Below are 16,992 nucleotides of genomic sequence, written 5' to 3'. Positions count from 1 at the left end.
TGTCGCTTCCTTCTGTCAGTGAAGCCGGCCTGCAACCACGTGGTACCTCTGCCTGAAGAGTAGGTAAAACCAAATTAATTCCTTTACCTAGGTGGTCTCTCAGACAGTAACGTCCTGACATTCGTCCTCCGTCTCAGGGGAAAACCACCAAAAACCCTGAGCAAGACGCCGGTACTCGATCCTCCGAAGAATTCTTCTCCGGGTAATCCTGGATCACTCATTCCTCGCCCTTCCACATTGAGTCCTTCTTTCTTGTATTTATAGTCTTCTTTCCTCCAGGCTTCTCGGGTGAATTTCCCCTAGCCGTCGAGAAACCTTCCCTCGGATGTTCCCCCAAGGAAACCTTCTCCTGAACCCTTTATTTGGGGCTCCCGAACACCACTCTTTCGCGAACCGACTCCTGGCGCTGCACGCCGCTATTGAAATGCAGCCTCAGAAGATGAGGGGACACCCTCCTAAGAGAATGTCACTTCCTCATACCAACCTTGGCCGGTTCGGCCGCAAACGAAGGAAAGCCTCCGCTGCCAGAAGGAAAATTCTTTCCCTAGTCTTCAGCGACGACAAGTCCTCTTCTTGGGCGAAGAATGTCGATCATTGTCCTTTGATTTCTTCAAATTCGTTGTTCTTGAATCGAAGCGAGCAAGCCGATTGACATGTACAATCCGCAGTTTCTTTCTAGGGGAACGGACAATCCTATAGATTAGGTCATTCAATCGTTGAACAACCTCGTATGGTCCTTCCCAGTCAAATTGCAACTTGGGACATTTCCCTTTTGTTCTTTTCGGATTGTACAACCAGACCTTCTCTCCTTGGGCAAATGAGATCGGCCGTGCACGGGAATCGTACCATGATTTTGCTTTGTTGCTACATATCCGCAACCTCTCTCGTACAAAGTTGTGAGTTTCAGCAAGTCTTGCTCGGTATTCTTCGACGTATGTCTTCTCATCCGTTAAAGCACTTGGTGAAGTCCCTCTCAACAGGTCTAACGGAAGACGCAGCTCTCTGCCCATGAAAACCATAGATGGAGTCAATCCTGTGGTTTTATGTCTGGAGGTCCGGTATGCAAGAAGAAACGTTGGAATCCATTCGTCCCAATCTTTCTGATGTTCTGAAACAAACTGGGACAGATACTGCAGCAAAGTTCTAATCATCCGCTCTACGAGTCCATCCGACTGAGGGTGTAAGGGAGTTGTCCTCGTCTTCTTTATCCCCAGCATCTTCATCAGTTCCTTGAAGATGGAAGATTCGAAACTCCGACCCTGATCAGAGTGCAACTCTAGCGGCACTCCATACCGGCTGATCACCTGTTCCAACAACGCTCTTGCAATCGTTGTCGCCTGCTGGTTTGGTAGCGCAATCACCTCCGGCCACTTCGAAAAATAATCTACCACAACCAGCGCGTACCTGTTTCCGGCCGAAGACCTGGGCAAGGGACCCACAATGTCGAGCGCGATCCTCTCAAATGGTGCCCCGACATTGTAAACCTTCATGGCCCCCATTCCCCTCTCTTTGGGGCCCTTCTTCGCCGAACAAGTATAACATCGTCGACACCACTCGTCGACGGCTTTCCGGTGATCCAACCAGAAGAATCTTTGACGAACTTTGGCCAGCGTCTTCTTGATTCCAAAATGGCCACCTGATGGTGCGTCGTGGCATTGCTTCAAAACCTCTTCAACCTTGCTCTTCGGCACAACCAGAAGCCAAGAAACTTGTTTCCCATCGGCAGATTCCCATTTCCTGCACAAGAGACCTTCCTTGATTTCCAGGGAATCCCAAATTGCCCACAAGTATTTCGTTTCCGGCGAGGAAGACAAAAGTTCCGACCAGCTTGGTTTCGTTCCTTCTTGTTTCTTCAAGAATACCAAGCCAATTTCATCGTCTTCCTCTTGAGCTTTTCTCCACTCGTCTAACTGCTCGTTTCTATATGTGGTCCTGAGGAGACAGTGTTCGTTTGCACTCTCTTTTTCTTCCAAACGGGAGCAACGCTTACACTGTTCCCCACATGGTCTTCTTGAAAGGCTATCCGCATTTCCATGTATATTTCCTGCTCTGTATTTAATTTCAAATTGGTACTCCTGTAATCGTTCGATCCAACGCGCCGTTTGACCTTCTGGATTCTTGAAATTCAGAAGCCAGGTCAGAGCTGCATGATCTGTGCGGATAAGGAATTTTCGTCCATAAAGATAGTGATGGAAATGCTCTATGGACTTGACTATGGCCAAGAGTTCCTTTCGGGTCACACAATAATTTCTCTCTGCTTTCCCCAGCGTCTTGAAGAAATACGCGATGACCCTCTCCTCTCCGTTTTGTATTTGTGACAGGACTGCTCCGATGGCAAAATTCGAGGCATCGGTATCCAAAACGAAGTCCGCGTCCATCCGAGGGTACGCCAGAACAGGTGTCTCTTCTAATGTCCTCTTCAGCGCTTCGAACGCCTCTTGACACTCTTCCGTCCATACGAAGTCCATCTTCTCTTCCGTCAGTCGGTGTAGCGGTCGTGCGATACGCGAAAAGCCCTGCACGAATTTTCTGTAGTACGTGCAGAGTCCAAGAAAGCTTCGTAGTTCAGTCTTGTTCTTGGGAATCGGCCATTCACGTACCGCAGAAATCTTCTCCGGATCCGTTTTAACTCCTTGACTGGATACGACATGTCCCAGGTATGCCACTTCGTTGCGGAAGAAGCTAAATTTCTTCGGGTTCATCAAAAGCTTTACTTCGCGCAGGCGGGTGAACACCTCTTTTAAGCGTTGTACTTCCTCTTCGAAGGTTCGTCCATAGACAATTATATCGTCCAAGTACACTAGACAAATCTTCCAAGTCAGATCAGCGAGAACAGTTTCCATGAGTCTTTCGAAGGTAGCTGGAGCATTACACAGTCCAAATGGCATCACTTTGAATTGCCACAATCCAGAGCCTGTGCAAAATGCGGTCTTCTCACGATCCCTTTTATCGACAGGAATCTGCCAATATCCACTTTGGAGATCAATTGTTGAGAACCAAGAAGATCCAGAAAGGGCGTCCAAGGTGTCTTCGATCCTGGGCAGCGGATAGGAGTCCTTCTTGGAGATTTCATTAAGTCGGCGGTAATCGACACAAAAACGGGTAATTCCATCCTTTTTCTTTACAAGGACAATTGGCGAAGACCAGGGGCTTTTCGACTCTTCTATCACCCCTTGCTTCTGCATCTTCGCCAATAATTCGTCAACTTCGGCACGGCGACAGAACGGTAAACGTCGTGGTGCCTGCTTGATCGGAGCGTGATCTCCCGTGTTGATCCTGTGCCGCACGACCTCACACTTTCCCACTTGCTCGGGGTTTTCGGCAAAAACGTCTTGAAATTCTTGTAATAGTCGGCGAAACCTCTTCCTTTCTTCTTCAGTAAGTTGTCCGGAACAACGGGAGTACAAGTCCTGCAGATGTACAGGTACGACCGCCTCCTCTTGTGATTTTTCTTGCAGGAACAGCTCCTCTCCATTAATAGATAGCGTACCCGAGGCGAAGTCAATTTTACTCGCATGCTTTTGGAGGAAGTTGCTTCCCAAAATGCATTCTTCTTTCATGTGTATAAGTAAAAATTCTTCTTCCGTCTGGAAGTTTCCAATTTTCAGAGGGAATCGCTCTTTTCCGAAAATTTTCAGATTTTCTCCCGAAACCGAGAAGACTCTCACGCTTCCTACACCCGCCGCGTTAAGTGTTTCCCTGGGACCGAACTTGTTTGCTGATAACAGATTTACATAGGATCCGGTATCAATGATGATCTTGCATTTTCTTCCATTGATGAATCCCTCGATGCTCATCTTCTCCTGAGGGTTCACTCTTCGGACGACGGGGGTAGGAGAACTTGAAGTCGGAGGCTCCCCCATTACTCCGACCTTTTCCCGTTTCCCTTCTTCGGTTTCTCTGTTTTTCCCATCCGGCAATCCCGTTGAAAGTGTCCGCTCTTCCCGCAGACCCAGCACTCCTTCTGTTTCTCGGGCCTCTTCGAGGAACCTTGCCACCTGGTCCGACTTCTGTACGTCATGTCCGGTCGATCATCCTGCGAGGTACCTTCTCGAGCCGCATTGCACTCAAAAACACGGGGCACAGATTTTAGTACCCGCACTTCATCAGCGGTGACCTCTGAAGTGCTCTCAACGGCTTCGATCTCCAGGGCACGAATAACGGCAGCCCTGAGAGATGCAAACCCGCCGAGTCTTAACGCTCTTTTCATGTCTTCATTGGCCAGAGCTGACACGAACTGGGAGGCCGCCAGTTTGTCCCTGATCTCGGCAGGGCATTCACAAAAGGCGGCCTGCGCCAACCTTTCTATCTCCCTGGCCAAATCGGAAATGGACTCTCCTTTCCGCTGTTTGTAATTTTGGAATAAAACGAAATTTAAATTCGTTAAATTTTTCGTTCCATAACGGAACTCCAGTGCCGAAACGATCGCGGTGTAATTCTGTAAACTACCAGCGGGAAGGGAAGTGAGTACACTACGAGCCGAACCCTCCAGCGATGAAACCAAGGCCAACGCCTTCCTTGGTTCATCCCACCTGTTCGCTGCAGCCACAGCCTCAAATTGAAGGTGTTACTCATTCCACCCATTTCTTCCATCGAAAACGGGTGGTCTCACGACATATCCCAGATCCGGTATGCCGCGAGGCCCGTTGTTGCCTTCGACAGGAGGAGTCGACTGCACAGCTGGCTGAGACGGAGCCGCGAGTCCGAACGGGTCAGCCGTTACGGAGTCGCGACTTACAGACGAGGTCACCGTTATGATCCTCTGTGCTAAAGTCTCTAAATTGGAAGTGATAACCTGTTGGTTCGCTTCCATCGCTGCGATCCTTCCTTCTAAGGCGGCTTCACGGGCTACTAGGGCCGTCCTACAAGAAGCTTCCCTCTCTTCAGATAGGACCCGCCATTTCTCCATCTGATCTGCGAAGGATCGCTGTTGGTTGTTAAGTTGTTCGCTTAAACTTCGTTGGAGAGCTTCAAACATATTCTCCAATGACGAAGGAACATCTTCCGTGGGACTCGGGCGGCTGCGAATCCCACTTCTGACACCAGTGTTGCGCTGGGCGGGTCCTGGGGTGCTCGCCCGCGACATGTTTATTTACAATGTTCTTATTTACACTAATATTTACAATTTCATACAAATATTACAGAATGTAGTCTATAGCTCAACACGTCTATTCACGTCAACGTTCGCTCAAAGACTACTCGTTTGTCTTCGTTTACTCTGACCAACTCCTTAGCGACCAGTTTATTTCAACCCCCTTCAGATCCTAAGGGTTGGTTCAGCCGTGCGTGCTAGAGGGACGAGTTCGATACATCGCAACCTCGTTAATTCGATGTATCGCAACAATATTATTAATGCTTTAACGCGCTGATTGCTGCCGGGTCACCAATGACCGACACTTGAATTGTCACTAGTGCTGCACAGAGACAGACGCTGTCATTAGCGACCGGCAACAATAGTAGTTGATTCAACCAAACGAGAATGTTCGTCGAACTACCATGTAATAATGTTTCTCAAATCACTGTTGATTTAATAAAAACCGGTGATATTCAGGAAAGATCCATTTCCACCATTATATTTTCCCATTTACACCGTTTATGTATTATAGAAATGGTGTGGCCAAAGTTTCTCTTCTCTTTGAAATATTTGAGAATTACTTAATAGTACCCATGAGGTATTATGAAGTATCCACTAATTAAGGGGGGAGTTCCTTTCTTTTTTAGTAAAAAATCGATTTTTTGTTTTTACAGAATTTTATAGTTTAACCTTGAGGGAATGTCTCTACAAAATCTTAAGTTAAAATTCATAGAATTGTCAAAGTTATAAAACGTTTATGTTATTGGAGTCGTAATTTTCTGACAGCCAAGTTCAAATTTATTTGCAGTGACATTAGAATAATTTGATTTTGTATCGAAGAAAAAAGAATGTCTGGGTCATGTAGAAAAACGTATGGAATCGCGGCTAAGAAATATAAAGGAGACCAAGAAAAAGAAAATTACGAAACTTTAAAAACTAGCGACGTTATTTCCCAAAACACTATTTCAAACTATACCTATATCTCAAAAACTAATCGACCGATTTGAAGGATTTCCTTTTAATCGAAAACCATACTTTTCCACAGGTACTAAATCTCCAGTATCTTGAGGTTTACTACATTCACTAATTTTTAAACGAGGTAACATTGTGAAAAAATGATTAAAAGATAATTTTTCTTACATTTTTAACACTAAATGTACAATACTTCCTATATACCTATTATTCTTACTGTAGCCAGACAAATAAGTGAGTATAAAATGAAGGTAAACAAGTTGGACGATAAACTTTTATTGAAAACAAAAAGAGAAGGAAAACAAAAATTGAAAACCTACCTATTCGGACCATATAGCAATCAGTATGAAGTTAAATGATCGAAAGAGAACGCAGAATTTTAAACGAAACTTTAAAACCGATTAATTGACTAGTCGCGGTATGTTTAATGTCAAGTTCAGTGCCGCGGGAATTTCATGCACGTTAAAAATATATTAATTTTTTTTTCTTCTACAGATTTACAGTTAAACTGCTAGAAACTTCACCGTTTTAGGTGAATATTTTTAGGATCATCAATATTTGACTATAATGTGATATTAAATAATATTCTATTCGTTCAAAATGTACGTAATCGAATGCTGAAAAACCCCAGGTAATCATCTTCTTTGGTTTACCAGAAAAAAATCCTAAAGGATTACCTTTTTTGAGCTCTTTAGACTGGAATTACCGTTTAAGGATACGATTCTGAATAACATTTCGTAGTAACTTAATCGGCGATATTTTCCTCCTTAAGAATTTTATAAAATTTGAACTAACACTAAATACTAAATATACTAAATACTAAATACAGCTTTCGTTACATTAATCGACGTGATCTTACAAAATTCCAAAAAAGTTCTTGTTGTAAAATTAAAGAAATCAAAATAATATTTATTGAAAATATATGTAGTATGCGACTGTGTGGGAATCGTAATAACTCGCGTGTTTACCAAATACGGGAGAACAGTTGTTTGAAATTAAATGGCTAATAGTAAAAGAAGATATTTCGATAGGTCGCTCGCACTAACCCCTCGCTTATACCCTCTTCGCTTATCCGGTCGTACTCTCTTCTGTCATACTATATTACTGCTGCCCTGCCGCTGAACTTCCATACACTTTTAACGTTCGCCTCAATCACTCTTTCTTTCTTCCACATGTCCCTTGCATCCAAAGATAGCATTCTCGAAGTCACGTATACACTTTCCAAATCATGTCGTTCTCACGGCCCAGTCGCTCGGTTCTAAACATTTTTTCCTTGCACGTCTTCATCCACTCAAGATCACCCTGTCTACAATCACGCTTTCCACAAACATATCGGTGCTACCCCACCGTAAAACGACACTAGCTACACTCACAACCAGTCGTCCATTCGTACCTTGAGAACTAAACGATAACATTCTGTCTCGACCGATCGACAGATCCTTAAATTGCGGGCGGTCGTGGCCTGTGTCGCAGCACGTTTCCATTCCTACATACGTATAAATGTTTAATTAACAGTTATTCAGCACAAGTTAATTTCATCATACTGTGACCGACTATAGTTACTTGGTTCCGAGTACTTTTGTATTTGGATTAATCTAATGAATTGTGATATATTACACTGTGGAACAAATTTGAACTTGTTTTGCGTCTCGCAATAACTACTATGTGATTCTTATAAAGTTCCTTATCCTAAATACGAATCCGAAAACCAAATTGCTGGGTCAGTCTATATAAATTTTGAATATTGCGTATCATTAAATGATGCTTGTAAATGATGATCAAAGTATGCACTTCTGTCATATTTCTACGAAAAGTGGGTTGGTTAGTACAAATATATATATACATATATAACTACACGGCGTTCTTCTCTATTCTATTGTACTAATCGATAATCACAGTAAAAGTAAAACACAATCGTTTATTTCATTTTACACGAGAGTTTCCGCTTTAGTTTACGGTGTAGTCCAACCATAATTATCAAGACTAGCCGTGGGATTTCAGTTTCTTTACATGTTACAGAGATCTTTCCTTTATGATTGCGCGCGCAGTGGTCTAAAATGCCGAAATCCTGGCTAAAAGTCATATCTTTAAATTTAACCGAAATTTTTGAAATAATATGAATTGTAATAATATGACTTTAAAATGATAATAATATACCTTCTTAATACAATATTAAATGTTGAGCATAAAAATAATTTTTATTATGTATAACAATTATAGTATTTATTTATAAAAATAAACATATATTCTACACTATATTTATCAGTTTATTGATATTTATTTACAATCCTAATTATCGCAGGAAGAGACTATCATTAATGAATAAACATGACCTGATAATTCATAAATGAAGTGCAAAATTTAAGTGTTTAAATTACGAAAAAATTTGGAGTACATTAACGCCCTCTGACGACACCGCGTCCTACCTTCACCATGTTCTATTATACCTACTAGCTCCTAGTTCTTACAAGCTTAATACATCGTGGAGCATAACTATAGCACTACCCTTACGTATATATATTGTAACATAATCAGAAAAATATTTGCTATTGGTGCAAAACTATAGCACCACCTTCAGTTCTTAATGCCTTCCATGATTTTCTGTTGTGAAACTATAACTAACCGTAAAGTGCTTTTTTTTCTTTTTTCTTCATTTAATTCACATCATGCCACGCGGAAAATACCTATCTTAATGAGCAAAAACAAGGTACAATTTTAGTGTATAGAGATGTTGAAATTGGAATTCGAGAAATCGCACGCAGATTCGGGCGATCTCGAATTTTTTAAACGGTCGCACCAAATACGGACAAAATAAGACTACTATTTAAGTAGTCATAGTTTAAAAGATTTATCGTTAGTATCCCACTGGTGCTATAGATGTGCACCCGTGGAGAATCATATTTATTAAAATATTTACTTCTGTATAAATGTTATATGTTTACTTGTTTCATTAAATACATATTTTTAACGTAGTTTGTTTGTGATATTATTAACACAATTTTACAATTCAGTCGGGTCTCATTACATTCACGAAATATACATTTCCGTATTAGAACGATTTCTAATACAGAGCCTGAGAACAATGGTTCTGTGATTCGGGCAATTTGTTGTTCTTTCAACACGACCATACAACTTGTCAGCTGTCCAACTAAAAAAAAAAACTTGGAAACAGCTTACAATGAAAAGACTTGCGAACTATAAAATAGCCCGCACATAAACCTGATTTGCAACACTAACCGTACTAGCACTTCGTATATAATTACCCCTACCATAATCAGTTAAATAATTGACCACAAAATAAAGGTAAACAAGTTCGATGATAAATTTTTCTTGCTGGAAACAAAAGGGAAAACAAAAATTGAAAACTGATTAATCGAGTAATATAGGAATTGATATAAAATAAACTGACCGAAAGGAAACACAGAGTTTCTAATCAGATTTAGAGACTGGTCATTTCACAACCCCAGTTTTTTCGAAAATTGGACCTGACCCAGCAATTTGATTTTCGAATTCGTATTTAGGGTAAGGAACACTATAAGAATCACATAGTGGATATTGCGAAAACTAACATAGGTCAAAATTTGTTCCACAGTGTTGTCTTTTCAAACGTGGTTGTGTCTGTCGAAAGTAAAGCGACAACCTGCTGATGTATTCTTATTAGTTTTAGATGTGTGTTCTCGGAAATATTTGGGGTTACCGAAAATTCGGAACTGCACCTGAGTCTTAGAATGTAGTTTTGGAAAACATTTAAAGAATCAAGCATTCGATGCCACGATTATAGCTTACAAATCTCTACAGCGTATAGATCACAATCTTACAGAAGCAGGTTACGAAAAGAGACCTCGAAACTTTCGGGTACTTCAAAAATCTCTAATTCTTTCTGTTTGCGACAGGTTTAAAATGTATTAGAGAAATTCTTAACTTTTTATGCGGCACAAGATTATGAAAATTTTTAAAAATCGGAGATTAATTTAACAAATATTTTTTTACAGTGTTTTCATGTCCTCGGAGACCAGATATAGGACGTGAAGGCAGACCAATCAATTTAAGGGCCAATCACTTCCAAATTACTATGCCACGTGGTTACGTACATCATTACGATATTAATATTCAACCTGATAAATGTCCTCGTAAAGTTAATAGAGAAATTATAGAAACAATGGTTCATGCAAATAGTAAACTATTTGGAACTCTTAAGCCTGTGTTTGATGGGAGAAATAATTTATATACAAGAGATCCCATACTTATTGGTAATGACAAAGTAGAATTAGAGGTATTTATAACATTTGAAGAAATTTCTCTATTTAATGATTTATCAATATTCATTTCCTAATAAATATTATTTTTACAGGTTACACTACCTGGCGAGGGTAAAGACAGAGTTTTTAAAGTATTTATAAAATGGCTGGCTCAAGTTTCATTATTTGCTTTGGAAGAAGCTCTAGAAGGGCGTACAAGACAAATTCCATACGATGCTATCCTTGCTTTAGATGTTGTAATGAGGCATTTACCATCTATGACGTATACTCCAGTAGGTAGATCATTTTTCAGTACACCAGATGGTTATTATCATCCACTAGGAGGTGGTAGAGAAGTCTGGTTTGGTTTCCATCAGTCTGTTAGACCATCACAATGGAAAATGATGCTGAATATTGATGGTATATATGTATTATTTTACGTGAAATATTTTATTTGTATGTCTACTACTCGATATTATACTACTATGTTAAATGCTTTTCTTACGCATCATTTATATTCTAGTATCTGCAACTGCATTTTACAAAGCACAACCAGTCATAGAATTTATGTGTGAAGTATTAGATATTCGAGACATAAACGAACAAAAAAAGCCTCTTACGGATTCCCAACGAGTTAAATTCACGAAAGAAATTAAAGGACTTAAAATTGAAATTACACACTGTGGAACAATGAGACGGAAATACCGAGTGTGTAATGTCACGCGCAAACCTGCACAAATGCAGTCGTAAGTATATACATATACATATTACATTTACATATAGACATACATACACACATACACATACGCACACGCATACGCATACGCACACGCATACGCATACGCATACGCATACGCATACGCATACGCATACGCATACGCATACGCATACGCATACGCATACGCATACGCATACGCATACGCATACGCATACGCATACGCATACGCATACGCATACGCATACGCATACGCATACGCATACGCATACGCATACGCATACGCATACGCATACGCATACGCATACGCATACGCATACGCATACGCATACGCATACGCATACGCATACGCATACGCATACGCATACGCATACACATACACATACACATACACATACATATTCATATTCATATGTATATGCGCGCGCGTGTGTAAAGATTATTTTAATAATGTGCATAAAACGTATGATGTTACTTACAAATTTTAGATTTCCTCTACAATTGGAAAATGGACAAACAGTTGAATGTACTGTTGCAAAATACTTTTTAGACAAGTACAAAATAAAATTACGCTACCCGCATCTTCCTTGTCTACAAGTCGGACAAGAACATAAACACACATACCTACCACTTGAGGTTTGTTGAATATATACCTTTTTTACCAGTGATTAAGGGGTCATATCAAGTTGAACATTTAAAGAAATCTGTACTATCTTATTAGTTAATAAGGATCGTTTTCCACTAAAATTCATAATCTGGTTTCTCAAACTTTTACTTTTGAAGAATGATTACAAGAAATATTACCATAATAAATTAAAGAGTTAATGGTATAGTGTGCCTAAAGATGGTAGACAAGTAGTTATGAATTTACTACTAATGAGCCTTAAGACCAGGGGTGACGAACTGTCGCAGGCCACACCTGCCCAGTATCCCTATTTGTTTCACCCTTAAAGCGACCCCTTCCATATTTATTTGATTTCTACACTTTATAACATAAATTGTCGAAACTCCATAATTTATACCCACAGTTTCATTTCCTACATTTCCCTGATCCTGAACATAACTGAGGCCAACTACTCACGGTGGGTGAATAGGCTGACTGAGTTAGCAGTTTATGCGGTCCACGACGAGGAAGAAGTTCGTCACCACTGCTTAAGACAATCACGAAGACCGTGTCGTTTGAGATATGGTGAAACTTAGCAATTAACTTAACACTTTTAGTGAACAAAAATGTGATGCTATCAGAATTTCCTTTTAATTCTTTCTATTGAGGGGGTATTCTAGCGTGACAGGTGTCTTCTTACGCTTTCTTACGAATTACTTATATAAACATTCGGTAAAAGTTATTAACGTACGCTTAACGTCATTATATTCACGTATCTTTGAAGACTGATTATACATATTTTCGTCAAATAATATTTAAAAATTACTGCCACACAGCACGTCAAGGTTCGGTGTAATAAAGAAGAGTAAGGAAAGGAAAGATTCTTCAACAATATATAAAGGTGGATATCGCAGCTACCAAAAAGAAAGAAATATGTTGAAAAGTAAAAAAATGGAAAAAATCGAGAAAATCGTCATTTTTTAGCAGTGCTTTGAACTTAAAGTTTCGTTTCCTGTGTTCTTTTTTAACTCTAAATAGTTGTAGAAATCAGAAAAATATAAAAATAAATTCGTGAAAAGTGTAGTTGCGGGGAAAATGTGTTTTTCGTAAAGTCTTGAGTGTTTCTGATAGATTATGACTGCACCATATAAAAGGATTTCTAACATCGTAATTTCCCTGAATATCAGTACGAAATTTTCAAAACAGATTTTTAAAAAGTTATATTTTCGATATATCAAATAAGAAAAAAAATGAACCTTCTTTTTCACCAGTCACATTAGAATATTACCTCAAAAATACCACGTTTCATTTTCTTCTTCTGCCCGCGGAAGAATCTTGGAAGAAATATAAGGACATAATAATACTAAATAATGGCCATTTTAAACAAAAACAAACTTTAGAAATAAAGAACGTTCGTTTTATCTTAAAAATGTTGTTTGTGTAGAAAAAAATGAACTTCTTAAAAATAATTTCTTATAATTATATTATATACATATTTTTATTTTATCTGGTATATCCTGTTACAATGATATGTAAACAGAGGAACCTTAATATTTATTGTTCCTGAGTAAGTATGCATATAATATTTAACTATGAATGTATTAGGTCTGTAACATTGTTGCTGGACAACGTTGCATCAAGAAATTGACCGATATGCAGACGTCTACTATGATAAAAGCGACAGCCCGTTCTGCCCCTGATCGTGAACGAGAAATAAATAATTTGGTTAAAAGAGCTGACTTCAATAATGATGCATACGTTCAAGAATTTGGTCTAGCGATATCAAACAGTATGGTGGAAGTCAGAGGCCGCATTTTAGCCCCGCCCAAGCTACAGTATGGAGGGCGCGTAAGTTCCCTCAGTGGACAGGTGAGAGACTTCCAACTGAATCAGTCAGGTCTAGCCAAATCCCACATTTGCAGAGGCTTTTGTATTATTTTTGGAAGGGATATGTTTCTTTTCGATATCTCACTATATATTACTGTGATAACAGAATTTGATTTATGTCATTTTAACTTTTAGACCATTCTGTCGTTTTTATCAATATTTCTTGTATTTTTTGGGACAAATTCTATAATGTCTCGTTCGGATACTTTATTGTTAGAAAACTTTAAATAGTATCAATCTTAAGCGACTTTATAGCTTAAATTCAATAATTTTATTCGGCTGATTTTAATTAATTTCCTAAATTAATAAAAACATAAAAACACTTTCATAGTTGACTTTCTTCAGAAGCATCGTTTTGAAACTGGAAAACACAACGAAACCATCATATGTCTATATTTATCTACTGTATTCATTCATTTACTTATTTTGACAGTTCAACAACTGAATTTAGGTCATGATAAGGTCAGAGGTTTGACTAAATACTGTAACAGTAAGTGTTTAATTTCATTATAGATGTCAAGAAAGATTGACCGTGTTGATTGATTTCGTAATTTCCGATTGAGAAAATACAAAAGAAATTAAATCTTAGTAACATCTAAAAAATATCATAATAGTTCGAACCAAACAATAAAATCAGTGTCTATTGTTTCAAGGAATTTCTCATGGAAATAATAGCGATATGGAGTAATGTGGATGAAACAAGGAACAAACAGATCTTTAAAAAAGTAAAACGTAATCGAACCAATTAATGTAATGTAATATAAATATACCACATATTAAGACATTGTGGCTTATCTATAACTTCCACAGTTGACTGATTGCACATGTATACATTCCATTTAGGATTATTAAATACACATGGACTGTATTTAGATTGATAAGTAATCTATTTAGATCAAGACATTTTAGAAATCACTATTGGCCTTTCTGTAAACAAATTATTGCTCACTAAGTTACAGAAGCATGAATTAATGGATATCAATTTTGGATATATAATTGCACAAATGTCTAAAATTTTATGCTTTAACAAATTATTATTTGTATCTCCTTTTACCATGAATTTAGTTAAAAATATAACAAGAAGAATTTATATATCTATGCTTGAATGGGTTGTGTAATAAAACACGGTTAAATTTACATAATTAGTGCGATTTACGCCATATTTGGACTCATTTTAATCAGAAGAATTTTAACTATCCGTTTATATTAGAATTATAAAAGTAAGACAAAAATTACCATAAGAATTTTCATTATCGCATGTTTAATTTTTTCAGTTGTGGGATCCTATTGATGTGTGTCTGTTTTTTTTTCTTTTCATTGTACAATTCATTTTCTATCCTTGCCTATTGAGATAAGGCGTCGTTGAATAATGGAAGAAGAAAGTATGTAGATGAGTCTTGGAAAAACCATGCTCTACTGTACTACTCTTCTAAACTTACTCTGGATGCACCGTGTCCGATTATCTGTAGTACGTCCTTTAAAGTGTGATTCTATAAGATAAAATAAGATGAAAATCAAAACGGTCGAAATTACGGTTTCGGCTTCAGTTGCAAATTATTAACGATCAAAAATTTCGCTTAACCTATCGAAAAGCTATCTGCTTATCGATTTGTATGATTTTGAGATACGTTGTAGAAATTTGGAACAACTTTTTTCTAAGTATATTGAGACAAATCAGAATGGCTGAAAATCTGAAAGCATGCTAAGACCGATATTTAATAGTACTGCCAAATATAGCCTCAATATCTATAAGATGTTCCACTTAAAATCAGTTTTTTTTAGAAAGCATAGAAGCGAATTTCGTTCAGATAGTTGCGATTGGTATTAGTGGAGCCTGTGTTGGATGGGGGGGGGGGGGGGGGGGCTCTGTTGCCCACTCTATTAATTCATAAACATGAGGCCTGAACACAAATATAACATTAATGTAACATATGTACCAATTTATATAGAATATTATACATTTATATTTACATAACGTTAACTGGCTAACTACCAATAACTATTGGTACATTTACCTTATTACTACAGACGGAAAATTCTTTGCGATACAATCGACCTGTTTTCGTAAATATCTAAAAAACTGAGCGTGGCCGCTAGTTATACGTATTGGAAAAAGTTGTTCAAAATGTTGATTTCTACAACATATCCACAAATTATCCAAATCGGCGAGGGCGTAGTTGTTTTGGTAACTTCAATAAAGTTTCATTGCTTGAATAGTGACGCACCTTACAATAATATAACACAAATCTGAAAATGAAACCGAAATCATAGTTTCGGCACTCCAAATTTTCATCTTATTTTTGTTTGTAGAATCTCTCGTTAAAATGTCTGCTACACATAGTTCATCAGCTTATATAATAACAATATCTAAATTATTCTCTCTCCGTACATATTTTTCTTTTCTATAACGGAAAACAATATGTCATTAGAGATTGTTTATAATATTGTATATACTAAATATTGAAAATCTACAATGTTGTTTGAAATATCACAGTCAGAAATCAATATGTATGTTAGTGCAATGTCAGTACTACTTAGAAAATAGCATAATTAAAGAAGATAAATATAATTAAGAACAAAGGAAAAAACACTCAAAAGTCAAGACATACAAAATATTGCTATTCTTTCTTTACATGATGGACATAATTTCTTGAATAAGGAGAACACTACTTCCATAGTAAATACAACGAATGGACATGTAATGGTTTGTCCTGAAGATTGATATCTGGAGCTTTCCTTAGCAGAAGTCTACATGATACCATGCTCAAGTGGATAAGTATGCATTTACTGAAACCATGAAAAGTGTTTGCAAAATATTTCTTTAGACAAGAAAAATATGAAACTTGAATGTAGTTTCTTAAAAAGAAATATAAGTCCTGTATTTTCGTATATTTGATTCAATCTAACATAAAAATTAACTTACATTTTTTTTATCCAAAAATAAGATTTTTAAAAACATAAAATAGAATGGAAATACTGCAATCTTTCCCAAAACAATAATACATTTGACCTTAACTTTTTATATTTGAAATGCGCTCAAAGAAATCTGTAAAGTATAAAGTTACCAAATGAATGTATGGGTTCTAGACCTGGTTGATTTTGATATTTGGACTGTTAATGTAATGAACATTTAACTTACTTTTTTTAAGTTAAATTAATAAATGAACTAATGTATGGCAGTTACCTATGAGTAAAAATTAAAAAAGAAAAGATTAGAATTCTCATTAACCCTCAGATGGCATAATATAATTTCGTTTGAACACATCCTAAAATATACTAACACAGGGTGTAAAGTTAAATGTATTATAATTTACTATCCATAAAATGAAATAAGGTACAAAAATTCTGCTGACTTTTGAATTTATATGATTTAGTGAAGACAAATTTTTAATAACATTTCACTTTTATTTACAAATTTATGTAGGTAATACGAAGGTTATTTAGATTACTTGTATGCAAAACCACATACTCATTTTTAATGGATTAAGTGTGAGTGTATGTT

The 16,992-nt window shown here is 37.5% G+C and overlaps 2 protein-coding genes across 9 annotated transcripts in view; one reads left to right on the top strand and one right to left on the bottom strand.

Moving 5' to 3' along the window:
- The window catches only part of LOC143174630 (uncharacterized), a 58,020-nt gene that overhangs the window by 6,073 nt on the left and 34,955 nt on the right, over positions 1–16,992 (bottom strand). The window lies entirely within an intron of this gene.
- AGO1 (protein argonaute-1) overlaps positions 1–16,992 on the top strand; it is a 134,794-nt gene that overhangs the window by 99,046 nt on the left and 18,756 nt on the right. For 5 of the 6 annotated variants that reach the window (XM_076368526.1, XM_076368521.1, XM_076368520.1 and 2 more), the window contains 5 exons: positions 10,039–10,319; positions 10,398–10,704; positions 10,808–11,030; positions 11,488–11,635; positions 13,209–13,472. In XM_076368526.1, the coding sequence (XP_076224641.1) occupies positions 10,039–10,319; positions 10,398–10,704; positions 10,808–11,030; positions 11,488–11,635; positions 13,209–13,472 (1,223 nt within the window). The remainder of the gene's footprint in view (positions 1–10,038; positions 10,320–10,397; positions 10,705–10,807; positions 11,031–11,487; positions 11,636–13,208; positions 13,473–16,992) is intronic. The other variant, XM_076368528.1, reaches the window with a different exon arrangement.

The sequence above is a fragment of the Nomia melanderi genome, chromosome 1 (genome assembly GCF_051020985.1).
Source record: "Nomia melanderi isolate GNS246 chromosome 1, iyNomMela1, whole genome shotgun sequence".
NCBI classification, from domain to species: domain Eukaryota; kingdom Metazoa; phylum Arthropoda; class Insecta; order Hymenoptera; family Halictidae; genus Nomia; species Nomia melanderi.
The sequence above is the reverse complement of the archived record's forward strand: the minus strand, read 5'-3'. Positions and strand labels throughout refer to the sequence as shown.